This window comes from Acanthisitta chloris, unplaced genomic scaffold, assembly GCF_000695815.1.
Source record: "Acanthisitta chloris isolate BGI_N310 unplaced genomic scaffold, ASM69581v1 scaffold26554, whole genome shotgun sequence".
In the NCBI taxonomy this organism is placed as follows: Eukaryota; Metazoa; Chordata; class Aves; order Passeriformes; family Acanthisittidae; genus Acanthisitta; species Acanthisitta chloris.
The window spans coordinates 5414-20352 of NW_008668028.1; the positions used below are offsets into that span (position 1 = coordinate 5414).

General features: G+C 42.2%; 1 protein-coding gene across 1 annotated transcript in view; it reads right to left on the reverse strand.

Moving 5' to 3' along the window:
- TTF2 (transcription termination factor, RNA polymerase II) overlaps positions 1-14648 on the reverse strand; it is a gene marked incomplete at its 5' end in the record, with an annotated part of 17162 nt that extends 2514 nt beyond the window's left edge. Inside the window, 17 exon segments of the mRNA XM_009072752.1 lie at positions 91-244; positions 1310-1368; positions 2148-2318; positions 3081-3220; positions 3657-3739; positions 4377-4468; positions 5212-5365; positions 6196-6386; positions 7587-7692; positions 8374-8524; positions 9468-9581; positions 9892-9973; positions 10977-11134; positions 11355-11537; positions 12650-12776; positions 13700-14501; positions 14503-14648. Of these exon segments, the coding sequence (XP_009071000.1) occupies positions 91-244; positions 1310-1368; positions 2148-2318; positions 3081-3220; positions 3657-3739; positions 4377-4468; positions 5212-5365; positions 6196-6386; positions 7587-7692; positions 8374-8524; positions 9468-9581; positions 9892-9973; positions 10977-11134; positions 11355-11537; positions 12650-12776; positions 13700-14501; positions 14503-14648 (2913 nt within the window).
- Positions 14649-14939: the final 291 nt, after the last annotated feature.

A 14939-nucleotide genomic window follows, 5' to 3' on the forward strand; every position in this document is an offset into this window, starting at 1 on the left:
ATAGTGGTGCCAGCAAATGGAATCATTAAGTCAGCTATCACAGCTGTTCATAGCAGCACTCATAACTGTTTCTCTGCCTTGATTGCATACCTGAGGCCCTTTGGGATTGTTATTGAACTCTTCTACCATATCCATTCTCTGTTTAGGATTGACAGAACCATCCACTGTTGCATACTTGAGCCCCAGTCGCTGGAGATGCACAGCCACAACTTTCAGCATACTCGTCCACTGAGAGACAACAACACTGGAGAGAGAACAGGGAGTTTACAACAAGTTCTGTGCACTGTAACAGTTTGGTTATTGCAGTCTCCCCCAAGGGGACACAACAACTCAGGTACTCTTCCCCACTACAAACTGGAGCCAGGGCCCTTCTCAATTCAGAAATAGATTCACCTGTAGGTGCAGTGCTAAAACCTGCTGTGGAAGGGTAATACCCAATGAACTTCAGATAAATTAAGCCTCTAACTTTCACCTCTATTTTTGGATTTTACATTTCCACCTACCAATCACAATTCTGAGTCACAATGCTGAGCTTTTTCTGCAAAACACAAAAATCAATACCAACATCAAACCTGGATTCCCCTGAGCCTCTCACTCCCCCAAGTTTTTTTTGGCTAAACAGTTTGTGAGGCAATATGTTGGTGTTTTCTTTTTTATGATGGGAAGGCTCTTTGGAAAAGACTGGAAAAAAGCTTTCTACATATGGTGCAACTCTGAAGTTGCCCAACAGGACTTCCTCTTCCAAGGCACACCCAACGCAATAAAGGTGTCACTGCTTTGCAGACACACATCTGTAAGTGCATTCTACACTGCTGAACAAGCACAAACCCCTGTAACACTGCAGTCTGGTGCAGAGCAAAGACAGAGAGAACCTGCACAGTGAGAACTGCAGGTCTTCAGCTACACCACAGGTCCTTTGACCAATGCATTCCTTTATCTCAAACAGGTTTGGTTTTAACCTCTATTCCCCCATTTTTTTGGGTTGTGGGGTGGGTTGCAGAACTGAACGCAAATATTTCTCATCATAAGCAAATTATTCCCAATTCTATTTTAGGCGAAAGAAAAAGAGTCCTCTTGTGCCTCAAGGACTGAGATTCCTCACATGTTCACTTATGTTTACACTTACCTACATCTTAAACTCTCCTCTTTTCCTGGATTTTTTTTCCTCAAAATCCACGTTCAACCGCTGCAGTACTGCCACCATTTCACCATCCCAGGGGTTTTGCATTCAAATATTTTAAACTATTTCTGCTGTTGTCAAAAAGCATTTTTTCTCCCAATGACTAAAGAAAAGGATGTGCTTACTAACCTTTTCTGAGACTCTGAGTGACTCTGAATAGTCTTCAGTTCAGCCAAGAGGTGAGCTATCTGTAGGGGAAAAAAGTTGTTTGTCTGCTTGCTGTCATAATCCAGCTCAAGCATGGCTATTCTTCATTAAAATAACAAGTAATCAAAACAGCTTTTCAGCTAGAATTTCTTCCGTGCTCAGACTTTGCAGAGACCTTAATGGTCATTGATAAGAACAATCCCACTACAGAACAGAAAACAGGGTCAAGAAATCAAATCATTCAAACATGTCTTATGGATTTCGACCTTACTGTGAGAAGCCAAGTTATGGCCACCTCTCCTCCTCTGCCACCCCATTTCTTCTAGCTCTTCACAAGCACCATGGTCTCACATGCAAGCTTTCCTGAACTTCTGTGAATCCAGTGTTCAAGATTTCCACTGACAGTTTTTCAGCGCAGTTAGATTCTCATAGCACCCCTCAACACCTGAAAAGCTGAAACCTTCTCAGAAGGGGTTCAACTGCACCTACTGATTACATCTAAACTGCCAACTTAGCCTGATCTGCAATTACCAAGGTGTGACAATTGATTAACAATTTAAAAGGCAAAGTACTGAAATCCAGGCTTCTCAAGGAAGGTAAGAAAGCCACAACCAGAATACCTTGGTGCTCTCCCTGGTGATTTCAAAAGTATCTGTTTTAAAAGCTGTGCCATTGAGGTAGACTGTTGACTTGGACATCTAAACTGCCAACTTAGCCTGATCTGCAATTACCAAGGTGTGACAATTGATTAACAATTTAAAAGGCAAAGTACTGAAATCCAGGCTTCTCAAGGAAGGTAAGAAAGCCACAACCAGAATACCTTGGTGCTCTCCCTGGTGATTTCAAAAGTATCTGTTTTAAAAGCTGTGCCATTGAGGTAGACTGTTGACTTGGAATCAGGAGTCTGGAGCTCAGACAGTGTCAAAGCACCAAGCTGTTCCTCAATGGAGAGGGAAAGGCCTTCACTGTTCAAGTTAACTTGGTCCAGAGCCTGTGGGAAAGAAAGCAATATAATAAGGGATCACAGTCAATCCTGAGGTCAAATTCAGTACCGATCCACAGTCTGCACAACATCTGCTAAGGACAATGGGTTTGAAGGAAGCTATGCAGTATGAAGACAGAACCACTACTGGGTCAGACCAGCAGTCCCTTTAGACCCTTATTCCGCCCCAAAAAGGGACAGCATAAGGAAATTATGTGAGCTCAGCTATTCTTTGTGGTCCAGCCTCCTCAGATTCCCCCTCCCATAGCATTTAACAACTGCAGGATTAGATGATACAAGTTAAATTCCTGCCTGTTCCCTTAACAGCTGAACTTATTCTACAGCTGCTTTATATGTCAGAGCCATGAACTTCTGAAAAGTTAGTCTGCTTCATGAAAGGCAACTTCAATCAAAGCACTCACAGAGCACTCTAACACACAAGCTCCTGAAACAGGCTACACATGTGCACTTTTCAAGGCTAGATTAAGATCAAGATTTCTATACCATTAAAATTCTGGAGATTTTTAAAAATCTAATTAACAGTATTTCCAGAGACACAGCTGCCCGAAGAGGTCATGCTAGGGAACTCCTCAGTAGGAAGTATTCCAGTCTAAAGCCTCTTAGGCTTTAAAAACACAGAGTCCTAGAAATGGCTCAGTTCATACAGCCCTAGCTAAGAGATGCAAAGGTGTTAAAAAGTCTGTTCACTTACAAAAACATTTTAAAAATCCCCACAAAACACCTCACACCACTACCATACAATGCAATTACCACTTTCAGTAAGGAGAGATGGCAGCAGCACTGACGGAGCCTCAAGAGCATGGACAAGACGTGGACAGTACTTGAGACCTGGGAGGCACTTTGTGAGCTTGCTAGGAATTCCTTCTGACTGATTCCAAACTCTTGTGCAACTGCCAAGGAAAGAAGACAAAACACCAAGAGTTCTTGCTGGCATTTCTGAGCAGTGCCCAGCCACCTCCAGGAAGATCAGTAAGACACAAGAATCAACAAGCAAGCCAATACCTAATTTAACATAGGAGCCCATCAAACCCCACTTAAAGCCCATCAAACCCCATACCTTATGCTAATACTGACATGTATTCTCTGAGCAATTAGACCTTGGTTTCAGAAGGAAATTTTAGACCCAGGGAAGTTAAGAGACTTTCCCAGAGCCATGACAGTGAGAACAGACTTAGAGCACTATGGTAGGATTCTCTGTAACATCAGGGGAGCATTTTCCAAAGAATTTCTAAGTCCTGACCCCATGTGGCCAGGTCTATTCCCCTTTCTTAACTGTGCACTTAAGAGCCACTTCTCAAATGTTTTCAGGGGAGGGTGTGCTCAAACCTCTCTCAAATGGGTTACCACCAGCATACTCTCTGCCTTCATTTTTCTGCTCTTGTCTCTTTAGGTAGGATTGCAGTGTTGACCTGGAAAAACAAGGCAAAGGCTGTGAGATTTACAGCAGGAAACAAAAGGCAAGAAGGACCCGAGCCTACCAAGCAAGTTGATGATGCATTAAGGTAAGGAAAAATTCATTAATCAATCAGTCACAAAATGATCACAAAGGAAACCAATCCAGTTTTGTTTAACTTGAGTATGATTCAAACCAAGATCCATTTTGGAAATCACAAGAGGAAGCAATTCTGCTTACTGGAATACCTTGAGTACAAGGACACCTTTAAATGTATATTTAAAAGGAAGGAACACTCTTTACAGCAACACCATTGAAAGAGAAGTAATTCTCTCCTTTACAGGTGCTGGCACATCATTTAAGAACTACTGTTGCAATTCCAAGTCTTTGGAGCCTTGAAATCATTGAGATTATGTGTAAGGCTACAATACAAAGCTCACACAAAGGGATGACCATACGGGAGAAAAGAAATCAATCAATTTTGCTTACTATCAGAACAAGCAAGGTATTTCCAAACATACTTGACAGATAGGGAAAAAATTAACAGGAGTTTGTCGAAACGCTTTTCTCATCTGAATTGAATTTCTCTTTCTGATTTTCATACCAGTAAGAATCAAAACTATAAAATACCATATCTCTAGCCACATTCATACCTGGATCTTGCAAAGAGCACATTGTACACAGACTGCTCCTCTTCTGAAAGTTTTAACTGATGCAACTGTGTGCTACGCTGGGGCAGAGATACCTGAAGTAAAAATACACAGGATCACATAGTGCAAAAATCTTACAGAGCATCACAAATGCCAGCAAGATCCAAGACTTAACATAGTATTGTAAGTCTCAGAAGACAGCTGTTTATTCATTAAAGCTATGTGCATTAATGCAGCTATGACACAACACAGATTCTCACAGAACTCCACGTGGCCTGGTGAACACTCAAGATAAAAATCCTTATTCCAACTCATCCGATAACAGAGACATGAGCTGCTGCACAACTACCATGGAAGGATTCATTTTTGCATTGTAAAAGTAGCTTCGCATCTTCCCCATTCAGAATCACACAGTATACCAAAACTACAGCTTTTAAAGGCTTACAGACACACCAGCGACATAATATTCAGTTCAACAAGTTGTTTGTAAAGAGCAATGCATAAACCAAATGCTCCAGGACACACTAGGTCCACTTGGCATGCAGCAGCTTTGATACTCAGAGATCTAGGCTAACTTTTCACTAAGCAGCCATCCACTTGCAATTACTCGGCATATTCTTGTCTGCATGTGATTTATAACTAAAAGGTTTATTCTGTATATTTCTGCTTTCTGGATAAGCAATCAAAGCATCTCACAGGTATTCGCTTCTCTTGCTCAAGAGACTGCAGTAGGCAGCAAAACTCACCCATTAACAAATTTGTGCATGTAAATAACTAACTGGCTGCTGCAAGGAAAACAACGGAATGGTGGTACAGTTGTGGAGGGTGAAGTTCTTACCAAGGGTTTGCCAGCTGAATCCAGCTGGTCCTTAGTTCTCCGCAATAAGAGGCTCCTGGTTAAGAGGCTTAGCCTCTCTCCTCCCTTCATTGTGTTGTTATCTACTTGGTACTTCCACACTTTGTATTCATCAAAAGGAGAGCAACGTAGAAACCTGTGACAGGAAGGAAAGAGACTTCATACCAAGGGAAGAACAGTTCTTCAGTTACACGAGTGACCAGAACCAAATTCCTTGCTATCCAGACCAAACCATTCCCAAATGCCATAACTTCCAGGAGTAGTAAAACTCTTCCAGTGTGATGACACTGATAACTTGTTTGCTCAAAAAGTCTTACTAACGCCATGAAAGAATCTTTCTAATTCTGTACCCATCACTTCCTCTCAGCCCATTAGGTCTCAAGCATCACCAGCAAATGAAGGACATCAAGATGCAGAGGCACTTGCCAAAAGGTCTGTTCATTTGTTATTTCAAAATCCCAAACTTTGTACTCAAAAATTAATTTCAATTATCCAAAATTAATTTCAAATGCAAGTTCTCTCTAGTTCTCCAGCACCATTTGCAATCTTTCTCTCCTTAGAATTGAGGAGCACTTGTTTATCATTTGTTCAGAGAAATCAAAGTTTTTACTCTACTTCAATGCCCTTGTAGCACCCCAACACTCTTAAGACAGTCCACCCAGGCTGCCCTGGTAGGAACAAGGCAAAACTCACAAAACTTCTGTTCATTAGAATTGGTTTTGTGAATACTCATCCCGGAGACATAGGAGATGTGAAGTAATTTCCCCTTTGTCCTCCATGGAAGCAGAAAAGCTACACACAACAGTAGACACATGGTCATCCTTGTGCAATCCAGTGCCTGTAGGGTTACTAGTTTTGCTACTGCACATATCTTAGAAACATCTCAAACTTAGAAACAACTTCAGCACTTCACATGAGTTATTAGAATTGGAGCCTTGTCCATGTGGTCACATGCAGCCAGCTCACCTCAGGAGAGAGTACATGTCCAGCAAGTTGTTCTGTATTGGTGTCCCAGTGACAGCCCATCTGGCAGTGGCTCTCAGTTTGCACACAGCTATAGAGGTCTGAACCCTTGGGTTTTTAATATTGTGAGCTTCATCCAATATAACTCGAGCCCAAGCTACCCTGAGCAGAGGGGAGCAAGGAGATGCCCCACTCTGAAAGAAAAAGCAGAAGATTTATAACCTGGAACAATAACCTTGCTAGGCTCTCCACATGCAAACATTTTTCCAGCAAGAAGCCTTTTCCTCACATTAGTCAGCAGTAATTTGTGCTCTTGCTGCCATGTAAGAAATGGTCTCCAAATAATCACCTCTTTAAAGCCTCCATGACAGCTTACAAACCAAAGACTATAACATATTGGCATGTTATTAATAACAATTTCTAGTATTTTGCTGCTTTTCTTGCTTTTAACATTTTACCACTTCTTTCTTCCCAAGAGGCGTTTCATATTGGTAAAATTTGTCCAGACTGAAACCAAGTGCCCCACAGAATGATTCTGATCTCTCAATGGAGAGATTGGCATTGGAATAGGTTGCCCAGGGAGGTGGTGGAGTCACCATTCCTAGAAGTGTTTAAGAGGTGTCTGGACCTGGTGCTGCAAGATATGGTTTAGGGTATAGGGGTTACAGTAGAGTGACAGGTTAATGGCTGGACTTAGTGATCATAAACATCTCTTCCAACCTTGATGATTCTACGAACGGTTTCATAGATGCCACTTAGAAGCTTCAGGAAATTCAGAATCCTGGGTTTTTTACATATTTAGATCTGTACACACAGGTAGGAGACAACACACCAGGAAAGGGACTTCCTCTATACTGTGTCGTCATTTCAGTTAGCATTCAGCAGTCACCTTATTATTTTCATAGCCTAGCAAATACACTGCTGTTTCCTCAAGGCAGTATGTAAGCTGCCTCAGCCTCAGTCCAGACAGACCCAGAGCCTGAGTGCAACAGGTTCCTGGTAGTTCAAAGTGACATCACTCCTTCAAGCAACCAAAGAACACCAAATGGGAGATTCCTGTGTTCCCTCACCTCAAAAGGAGGAGTATGTGATTCATCACAGTTCTTAACATTACAGTTTAAGACATTTCAACTGTATTTAATGTAGTATAATCTATACAGATTATACAGAACAGATTTATTGTGAATATTGTTCCCTATTGTCTTCCTGCACTTGACAGCACTTTCTCTTAGCACTTTATTTTTGTGGAAATGAAGAAGTCAACAGGGGCTTATAGAAAAAAAAATTCAAGCTGCTGCTCGCTGTAGCACAGACAAGATGGCACTTGAAATAATAATGGTTTGCAACACCTCAGACCAAAACCTTAAAGCAATTCCCTATGTATGGCTTCTCACCCCCACATCATGGTCCTCAGCAGGAGTTTCACCCTCCTCTTTGCTCGTGGGAACCTCCTTGGAGAGAAGGGTGTAGGTTGTGACAACAACATCATATCCAGAAAGCCTGCAGAAAGGGGAAGTAGTACTCAGGAGCAAGAACTAATGAGGAATTCATTTTGCGAGACAGCCAAAACACATGCTCAAGAATACATTTAAGAAAAACACAGTTCTACAAGGACTGAAATGCTGAGTTTTACAGAAAACTGAGCTTCATAGCAGTCAAACAGGAAGGACACGTTGTCCCCATTGGACACTGGAAGTAGACCCAGCAAGCTCAAGATGACAGTAAAAGTCAGTGGTACAGAATGCACACCACATGGGATGAACCCTACTTAGAATGTGGCACCTGGAAGTACTGCTCAGCATGGCCTGAAGGGGTGTAGAAAATTTCCTGATCTATACATACAGCTGATGAAAAAAACCCAACCACAAAGCACAAGCATGGAAGAAACTGCCACTGATGACCTCTGCAAGCAAGAGATGTTTTAGAGAATATACACTTACTTTTTTAATCAGAAGCAGCAACAGCCTCCACCAGAACTATTCAGCAGGGGTACAGGCCAGAAAGGTTTCATTATATACACCCTGACCACAGACATCAGCCTGACTTTCTGAATCTCCCACATTTCCATACTTGACATTCTTCTATCATTCTACAGCCACTGAATTTCAACTTGGATAAACACAAAGTCTTGCTGCACAGTATGTTACTTTTCTTTGACCATATTTATGGTTTAGCACTTACACCTCTGCATGCTTATCTCTGTTTGGTCCATGGTACAAATAGACCCTCAGTTTGCCAAATGCCACTCGTCTGTCAATCTCTTTCTTCCAGTGATGGATTAAGGATGCTGGACAAATGATTAAAGTACTGTGGGAAGGGACAACAGTGGACTCTGAAAGAAAATATTACAGATAGGTTTCAGTGTCTTCACATTCGACTGGAACAAAGACAGAAATTTTGGAAATTTACAATAATTAAGAAGAATGTCCACTTTTCCCATGAGCACAGTTTGTGAAGTGGACATCTCTACATTACATTCTTAGGGACTGTTAGTTCTGGGTGGAAAAAACTCTACTTAAACACTAATGTGTAAGTCGTGACTGCTGTTCCTGTCTGCTCAGGGTTAAGCTATATACCTGTGCACTTCCTTTGGATAAGCTGCAAGGTTAGAATACAAGAACTAACTCTGATCTCCCCCGAGAATACAGTACCAAATAAAGTCTTCTTTCCTGTTCTAGAAGACTGAAAAGTTACCACTTGGAACCACACAAGAAAACCACACACAGAGCCAGTAAACCTGGCAACACAGGAAACAGTAGCCCAACCACTTGCATGAGGATGCAGATGGTAACAGGCTATGGACACAAAAAATAATACTCATTAGAAACTCTAACATCCTCAATGTCTATGGACAAGATAAAAGTAATCTTCTGGGGTTAAGGAGGGAGGAAGGTCAGCCACACGGAGGTGAGTAGTAACTAATTCGAGTCTTTATGAAAGATGCTTATGTTTGCATATGTTTAAAAAACTATGAAACTTTTACCAAAACATCATATGTTGGCTTTAGTGGTTTCAGAAAAGAATCATTCAAAAAAACCATAAAAGTAATGAGTTGGGAAATCCTATACATCCAATGGAAGACCAAATGACACCAATCAGCAAGAAGCCTTGCAAACGAGTGTAGTAAACAATCACCCAAATTAATTTTCCTACAGAAGGAAAGTGAGCACAGATACAGTCTGTTGTTCTATGAGCCATCAGCCTATAATGCTTTAGGCATTTCAAATGGCACTTTAGCATAATCTATGTACTGTATGATGGAAACAGTTCTGTACCATTTTTGGAGATCCATATTTCTAATGTCTCCTTCCTTTTCTCTGTCTTCAGTTGCTTCTGGGCCAGAATGAGAGCAATCATCGTTAGAGTCTTCCCCAAGCCCATGTCATCCGCTAGAAGAAGACACACAAAAGTTGTGATGACCTGCAGAAATGAGCCCTCTTAGCTCAGATCTACAGTGAGGTAAATACTACAACAGAAATTGCCCTGAGGAACCCAGAAAATAAAAATACACATATGAAGATTTCAAGATATGATTTAGTAACTGGTTAATAGCTGTAATCGGTAAAAAGGCACAGAACAACAAGCCTTTTTTACATGCCCACAAGATAACTAGCTTTTGGCCTTCAACACAGTTACAGGCCAAACTGTTGCTGCCCTAAATCTGCTCGCCAAAACCCACTTTCCTGTACTGTTGCTTACCCAGAATTCCTCCACATGGCCTCTGACTCTCTCTCCAGAGCAGCCATGCGAGTGCCTGTTTTTGGTGCAGCAGCAGTGGAACCTGAGATGGCAAGACAGAGAATTTGAAGAAAACACCCCACAAAATTCAGACACTTCTGCTTCCTGATCCTGTTGAACTGTTCTACTACTGTCTTACTGAAAGGAGTTTGCCTACCTGTTCCTTTCTCACATGGACTGAGACACCCAAGGTAAGCAACTCTTGCAGACAGGAGGTCAGCATCATCACAGATCAGTCTTCTTAATGCTTCCTGCACAAACCAGTCTAGTGCCTCACAGTGCTCTGAGAGAGCAGGTGAGGACAGTCCTTTCAGGTGGAAAATCCACCCAAGACTACCCTGCTCACAACAGGTATCACTGTCAAGGAAAGGGACTGAGAACACTTCCCCTTTTCTCACTGAGTCTAAGGCCCCTACAGACTCTTAAAACAGGAAGAGGGACCACATACTACCATCACAAGACTGTAAGTGGCCTTCTCCAACACTGAAGATGTGACAAGTGACACAATGTATATGCACCAAATACACCACCTTGTAGAAGCACGTGCCTTCCAATACCTTGCATATAGCCTCAACCATGGGTTCTGCATCACCTGACAGATGAAGAGCTGCTATTTGGCACATCAGAACGGACTATTCTGGAGTCTGTTCCATTGCATGAACTCAATCACCTACACAACACTTTTTAAAGAGACTATTTCTTATAGCTCACCAGGAAAAGAGAACAATAAGGTTCTCAGCCTGTTCCTTGTGCCTCTGCTCTGCCAGTCACATACAAACAAATGGTTGTGGGTTGGTTGCTTTGTCTAAGGCACTACTACTGCATTCAAGCACTAAGTATTCTGAAGACACCACAGCAAGAGGGTAGAACATCAGTACTGGCAATGTGAAGCAACTTTCATGGATGGAAAGTAATTAGAGCATCTCCTTCAAGCTGGATGAAAACAGTGAAATATCTGAAAGTGAAAAGGAAGGGGCATGATCTAGGGTATCACTCAAGTTATGCCTCATTCATAAGCATGACATCCTCCATCCCTGCCAACTCACCTTCAATCCAGAGGGATCTTCAGCTGCTGTCTGGTCTGTTGGACAGGATTCTAGAGATTTGTGAAGATGATTAATAGCCTCACTTGTGGCACTGTGTACAGCCCTGATTCGGTCTTCTGTCATTCTTCCCCCATAAAGCTTCTGCATGCCAAAGTTCACTGGAAAGATACAATATTAGGTATGAGAAGTGTTTACAAAGCTAACTTTCCCAAGCAGATCTTTCACCTCAGAGACTGACTTCAGTGGCTACAGATGCCTAGGGGGCTGTATGCAGCATACAGTAACAAAAAAGGTTTAGTATTCTCACATATATCCACGAGTTGGAGGATTATTTCAGAAATAGTGTTCCCTCTAACGAAAAGGTGTTTATATACTTACTTCCAAAACTCTGGCCACAATATCCACTGGAAGTAGCAGTAGCAACAGGGTGACGTGAGCCTGAAGAGGTCTTTGCTGTAGGATCCTGGAGTGGTAGTGGTGCTATCAGCTTTGTACCTTCTGGCCTGCCCAATGGGTTAAGCAAAAATTCTTCACAGCAGCTGCTGCTTGTGCTGTCCGGCCCTTAAGGAGGAAGGAATTGCAAGCTGAAAATGTTGCACAGTGAACCTCAGAGCCTTGTACTACAGACCAGAGAAGAGCCTTCATTTTGCCCAATAGTCTGCCTGCAAGATATTATTAAGTTGTCACACAACTTTAATAGCAGGTTACTGTATCACCTGAGCTATTACAACTACTAACATGTGTGTTCTTAGCCTGCTCCTACATGACAAGCCATGAGCTCAGCTCCAGCCTCAATGTGTAGTTGATACCAATACAGTGAACTCTGCAAATGTGATCAGATTGGTCCAAACACAAGGTCAACTTTGCACACCATTCCCAGTCAATTTATTAATTCTGAAGACATTTTTCCTGTCAATATTTTGGATGCAAAAACTATTAAAACATCCAAGAACAAACAGATTGAGAACGTATGAGCCTCTCTCTCCTTCCTGGAAAGGCTTGTCTTGCTTAAAACCAGATGTGGTATAAGGCATTGGAACTGCTTTGTTATGTGGTGGCCTGTGAGTTACTGCTTCCTTGCTAGAGATCTTCAGTTTCCAGAGCTGTCAAACTGGATCAATGCAATTGATACTATGATGACAAAGTAACTCTCCTGTGGAGATTATTCTACATGTTACTCAATAAAATGCCTCTCTTCCATGGGTGATTAATACTAGTTAACAGAATTAGGAAATCACTTCACAGAAATGACACACTGGAAGCTGCTCATGTTGTCTCTGGTAACTGAAACATCCAGACACAACAGCCAAAATATGTGTAAGCAACATGGCTCCATACTGCAACAGAGGATGTTAACACTTCACTGCCATGTTCTCATAGAGACAGCTGTCTCAATCATGTAGCCAAAGCTAGAAACAAAACTAGCCCTGGATCCTAGTTATGGGAGGAAACTCCCTTGGGAAGTCAACATACTTCAGAAGGAACATTTGAGTTGTTCCATTCATCTGCTCTCAGACATGCACTTTGCAATTAACACTTTTCATCTTCAATGAATCTCAACAGACAAACTTTATATGTGTCATATATAAGGTTATACTATGTTTTCTCAATACTAACAGCTATTGTAAGACACTGTTTTATAAAGTTCTGGAGCAAAAAACCCGTAGCCTTACCTTTTTCAGTTGTATCTGCTGTGGAAATGTTACAAGCACTGAGTGCAGCTTCCAAATCCTGCACTTGCTTTAATAACCGTTCCCCTTTATCTGGCAGCAGCTGAATGTTCACTGTAGTCAATATACCCTGCAAAACAGGAAAGAAACCAGAAACTGAGCATGCTGATCAAGCTCTCTGCCAACAGAGAGCAATCAGGTCAGAAGTTTAAAAACACTAATCTTATGCCATGTTAATTTGCATTTTGATACTGTTCTGCAATCTCCAGAAGCTTTTAAGTGCCATCTAAGTGCAATTTAGCACTGTCTTTTAGCAGAAAGTAAACTATTAGTGTTCTTTAGAAAAGATGGAAGGGGACAGGGCATCTCCCTTTTTATGAAACCAGATGAACAGGTAGTCAAGTGACTTGGACAATCTTAATATCTCTGAAAGCACCCAACGATAACCTACTTGCACGTTTCTTTCTGTACTAGCACTAACAACAGTTCTGACTTGATTTTGAGGTTCCATTCTAAACTCTAGGCAAACAGGGGGCTTTGTCATAAAAACTATAGAACATAGTTATTAGCAATTTTTTTTTAAAAAAGCAAACAGATGGGTAGTTTATTTCACCTTAGTGTGAGCTTTCATGGCTAGATTACTCTTACTGCACAAGGCCAAGAGAGACCACCAGAAACGTTATTTACAAAAGTTAAGCTGGTCGTGCATGCACTGTTCCATCTTATGCATATTACTTCCAGGGTAAAAGACAGACACAACCCCAAGTGGGTCAAAACTGAGCATCCCCAACACATAACCTCAAGTGGGTCAAAACTGAGCATCCCCAAATGCAGAAGGCTGTATTACTTTAGGGGTAATAGTCTTGTATCTGCTTAAAACAACTAGCCTGTGCATAGACTGCATTCCCTCCCCCGCCCCATCCTCCTAAACCATCCAAGTATTCTGAGTTTCTGCTGTCAGGGTATACCATATTCTGATACCTGTAATGAGTAAGGGAAGTCACTCTGAACACAGAACAATAAACCCCCCAAATAATAGGTGCAATAAATGACCTTCTTCTGCTTCAGCTGGACTACAAGATGGTTATGGAGTGCTTTAGTGTCCTGGGGTCCTTCCACATGATGTAATGCTGCTGCTCCTGGCAAGGATGTCCCCCGCATACTCATTCCTGATTTTCCTGAAGCAATGTCAACTGATTTCTCAGGCTTACTTTTGCCTGATGTGGAACAAACAAATTCTAGTTTGTCACTGTCACTGCCAGAAGTTTCCCCAGCAGGCTGTCCCAGCCCTGGCCTGATTCCTGCCTTGGGCAGCACTGACCCTGCACCTCCCATCAGGGCAGTGTGCTGCGGTGCTGGCTGTGGTACTCCTGGGGAAACGGCATCATCTTTATGCATCAGTTTCATTTCTCCATTTTTCTGACCAGTGTAATTTTTTTCTCTTGTTTCTTTATCCCCACAGCTTTTTAAGCTTTTTCCTCCAAGTGGCTCCTCCCCTGAAGGCTTGGTACTTGTACTTTGCTGTCCAAGACTTAGTGGAGAGAGTTTTGATCTCTCGACTGGCTCTTTGTTCACACGTTCAGAAGACTTCTTGGATTCCTTGCCACTATATTTCTCTTCCTCCCAAAGAGCATTTTTCCCTTGCTGGGCCCCAGAAAGACCAAGTTTAGATTCGGACACTGTAGTCTCCTTACATTCTGGATCACTTGTACTTCCTGTGGATGGTTTATTTTTAGTTTTCAGCCCTTCTAGAGGTTCCATCTCTGTGGAGGAAACAGAAGTTGATTTTTTTCCTTTATGTGACACCAGCATGCTCTCCTTCTCTACTTTTCCTTCTTTGGCTTTATTTTCCTCTGTTTCCTTGATTCATTTCTTTCCAGAACGCTGGCTTATAGTTCTTGTCTAGCACTTTGAATGGATTTCTTTGGCTGGTGGGATTGAAGAGAAGTGCTGTGCTGGGCTGTGATTCTTTGGCTTTGGACACTTTGGTAGCTTTTAGATCCTGCAATATACACAAGGGAATAAACGCTAATGCTCAAATTATTAAAGCCTGTTAACTATACACACAACCTGATCACTGCAAGACTTCATCCTCTACAAAGATCTTTAACAGAATCAAGATAAACACTGTACAGGCCGCGCGTGTCCCCCTCGCACCTACGGCGCGGGCAGCACCGTACAAGCTCTTCCCTTCGCTGAGGCCACCGCGGGCTCCTGTCTTCAGGGAACACAGCGACGCTGCAGGGCGGGGGAGAGCGGAGCTGGTCACACCGGGACCCCCGAACCCTGCCCG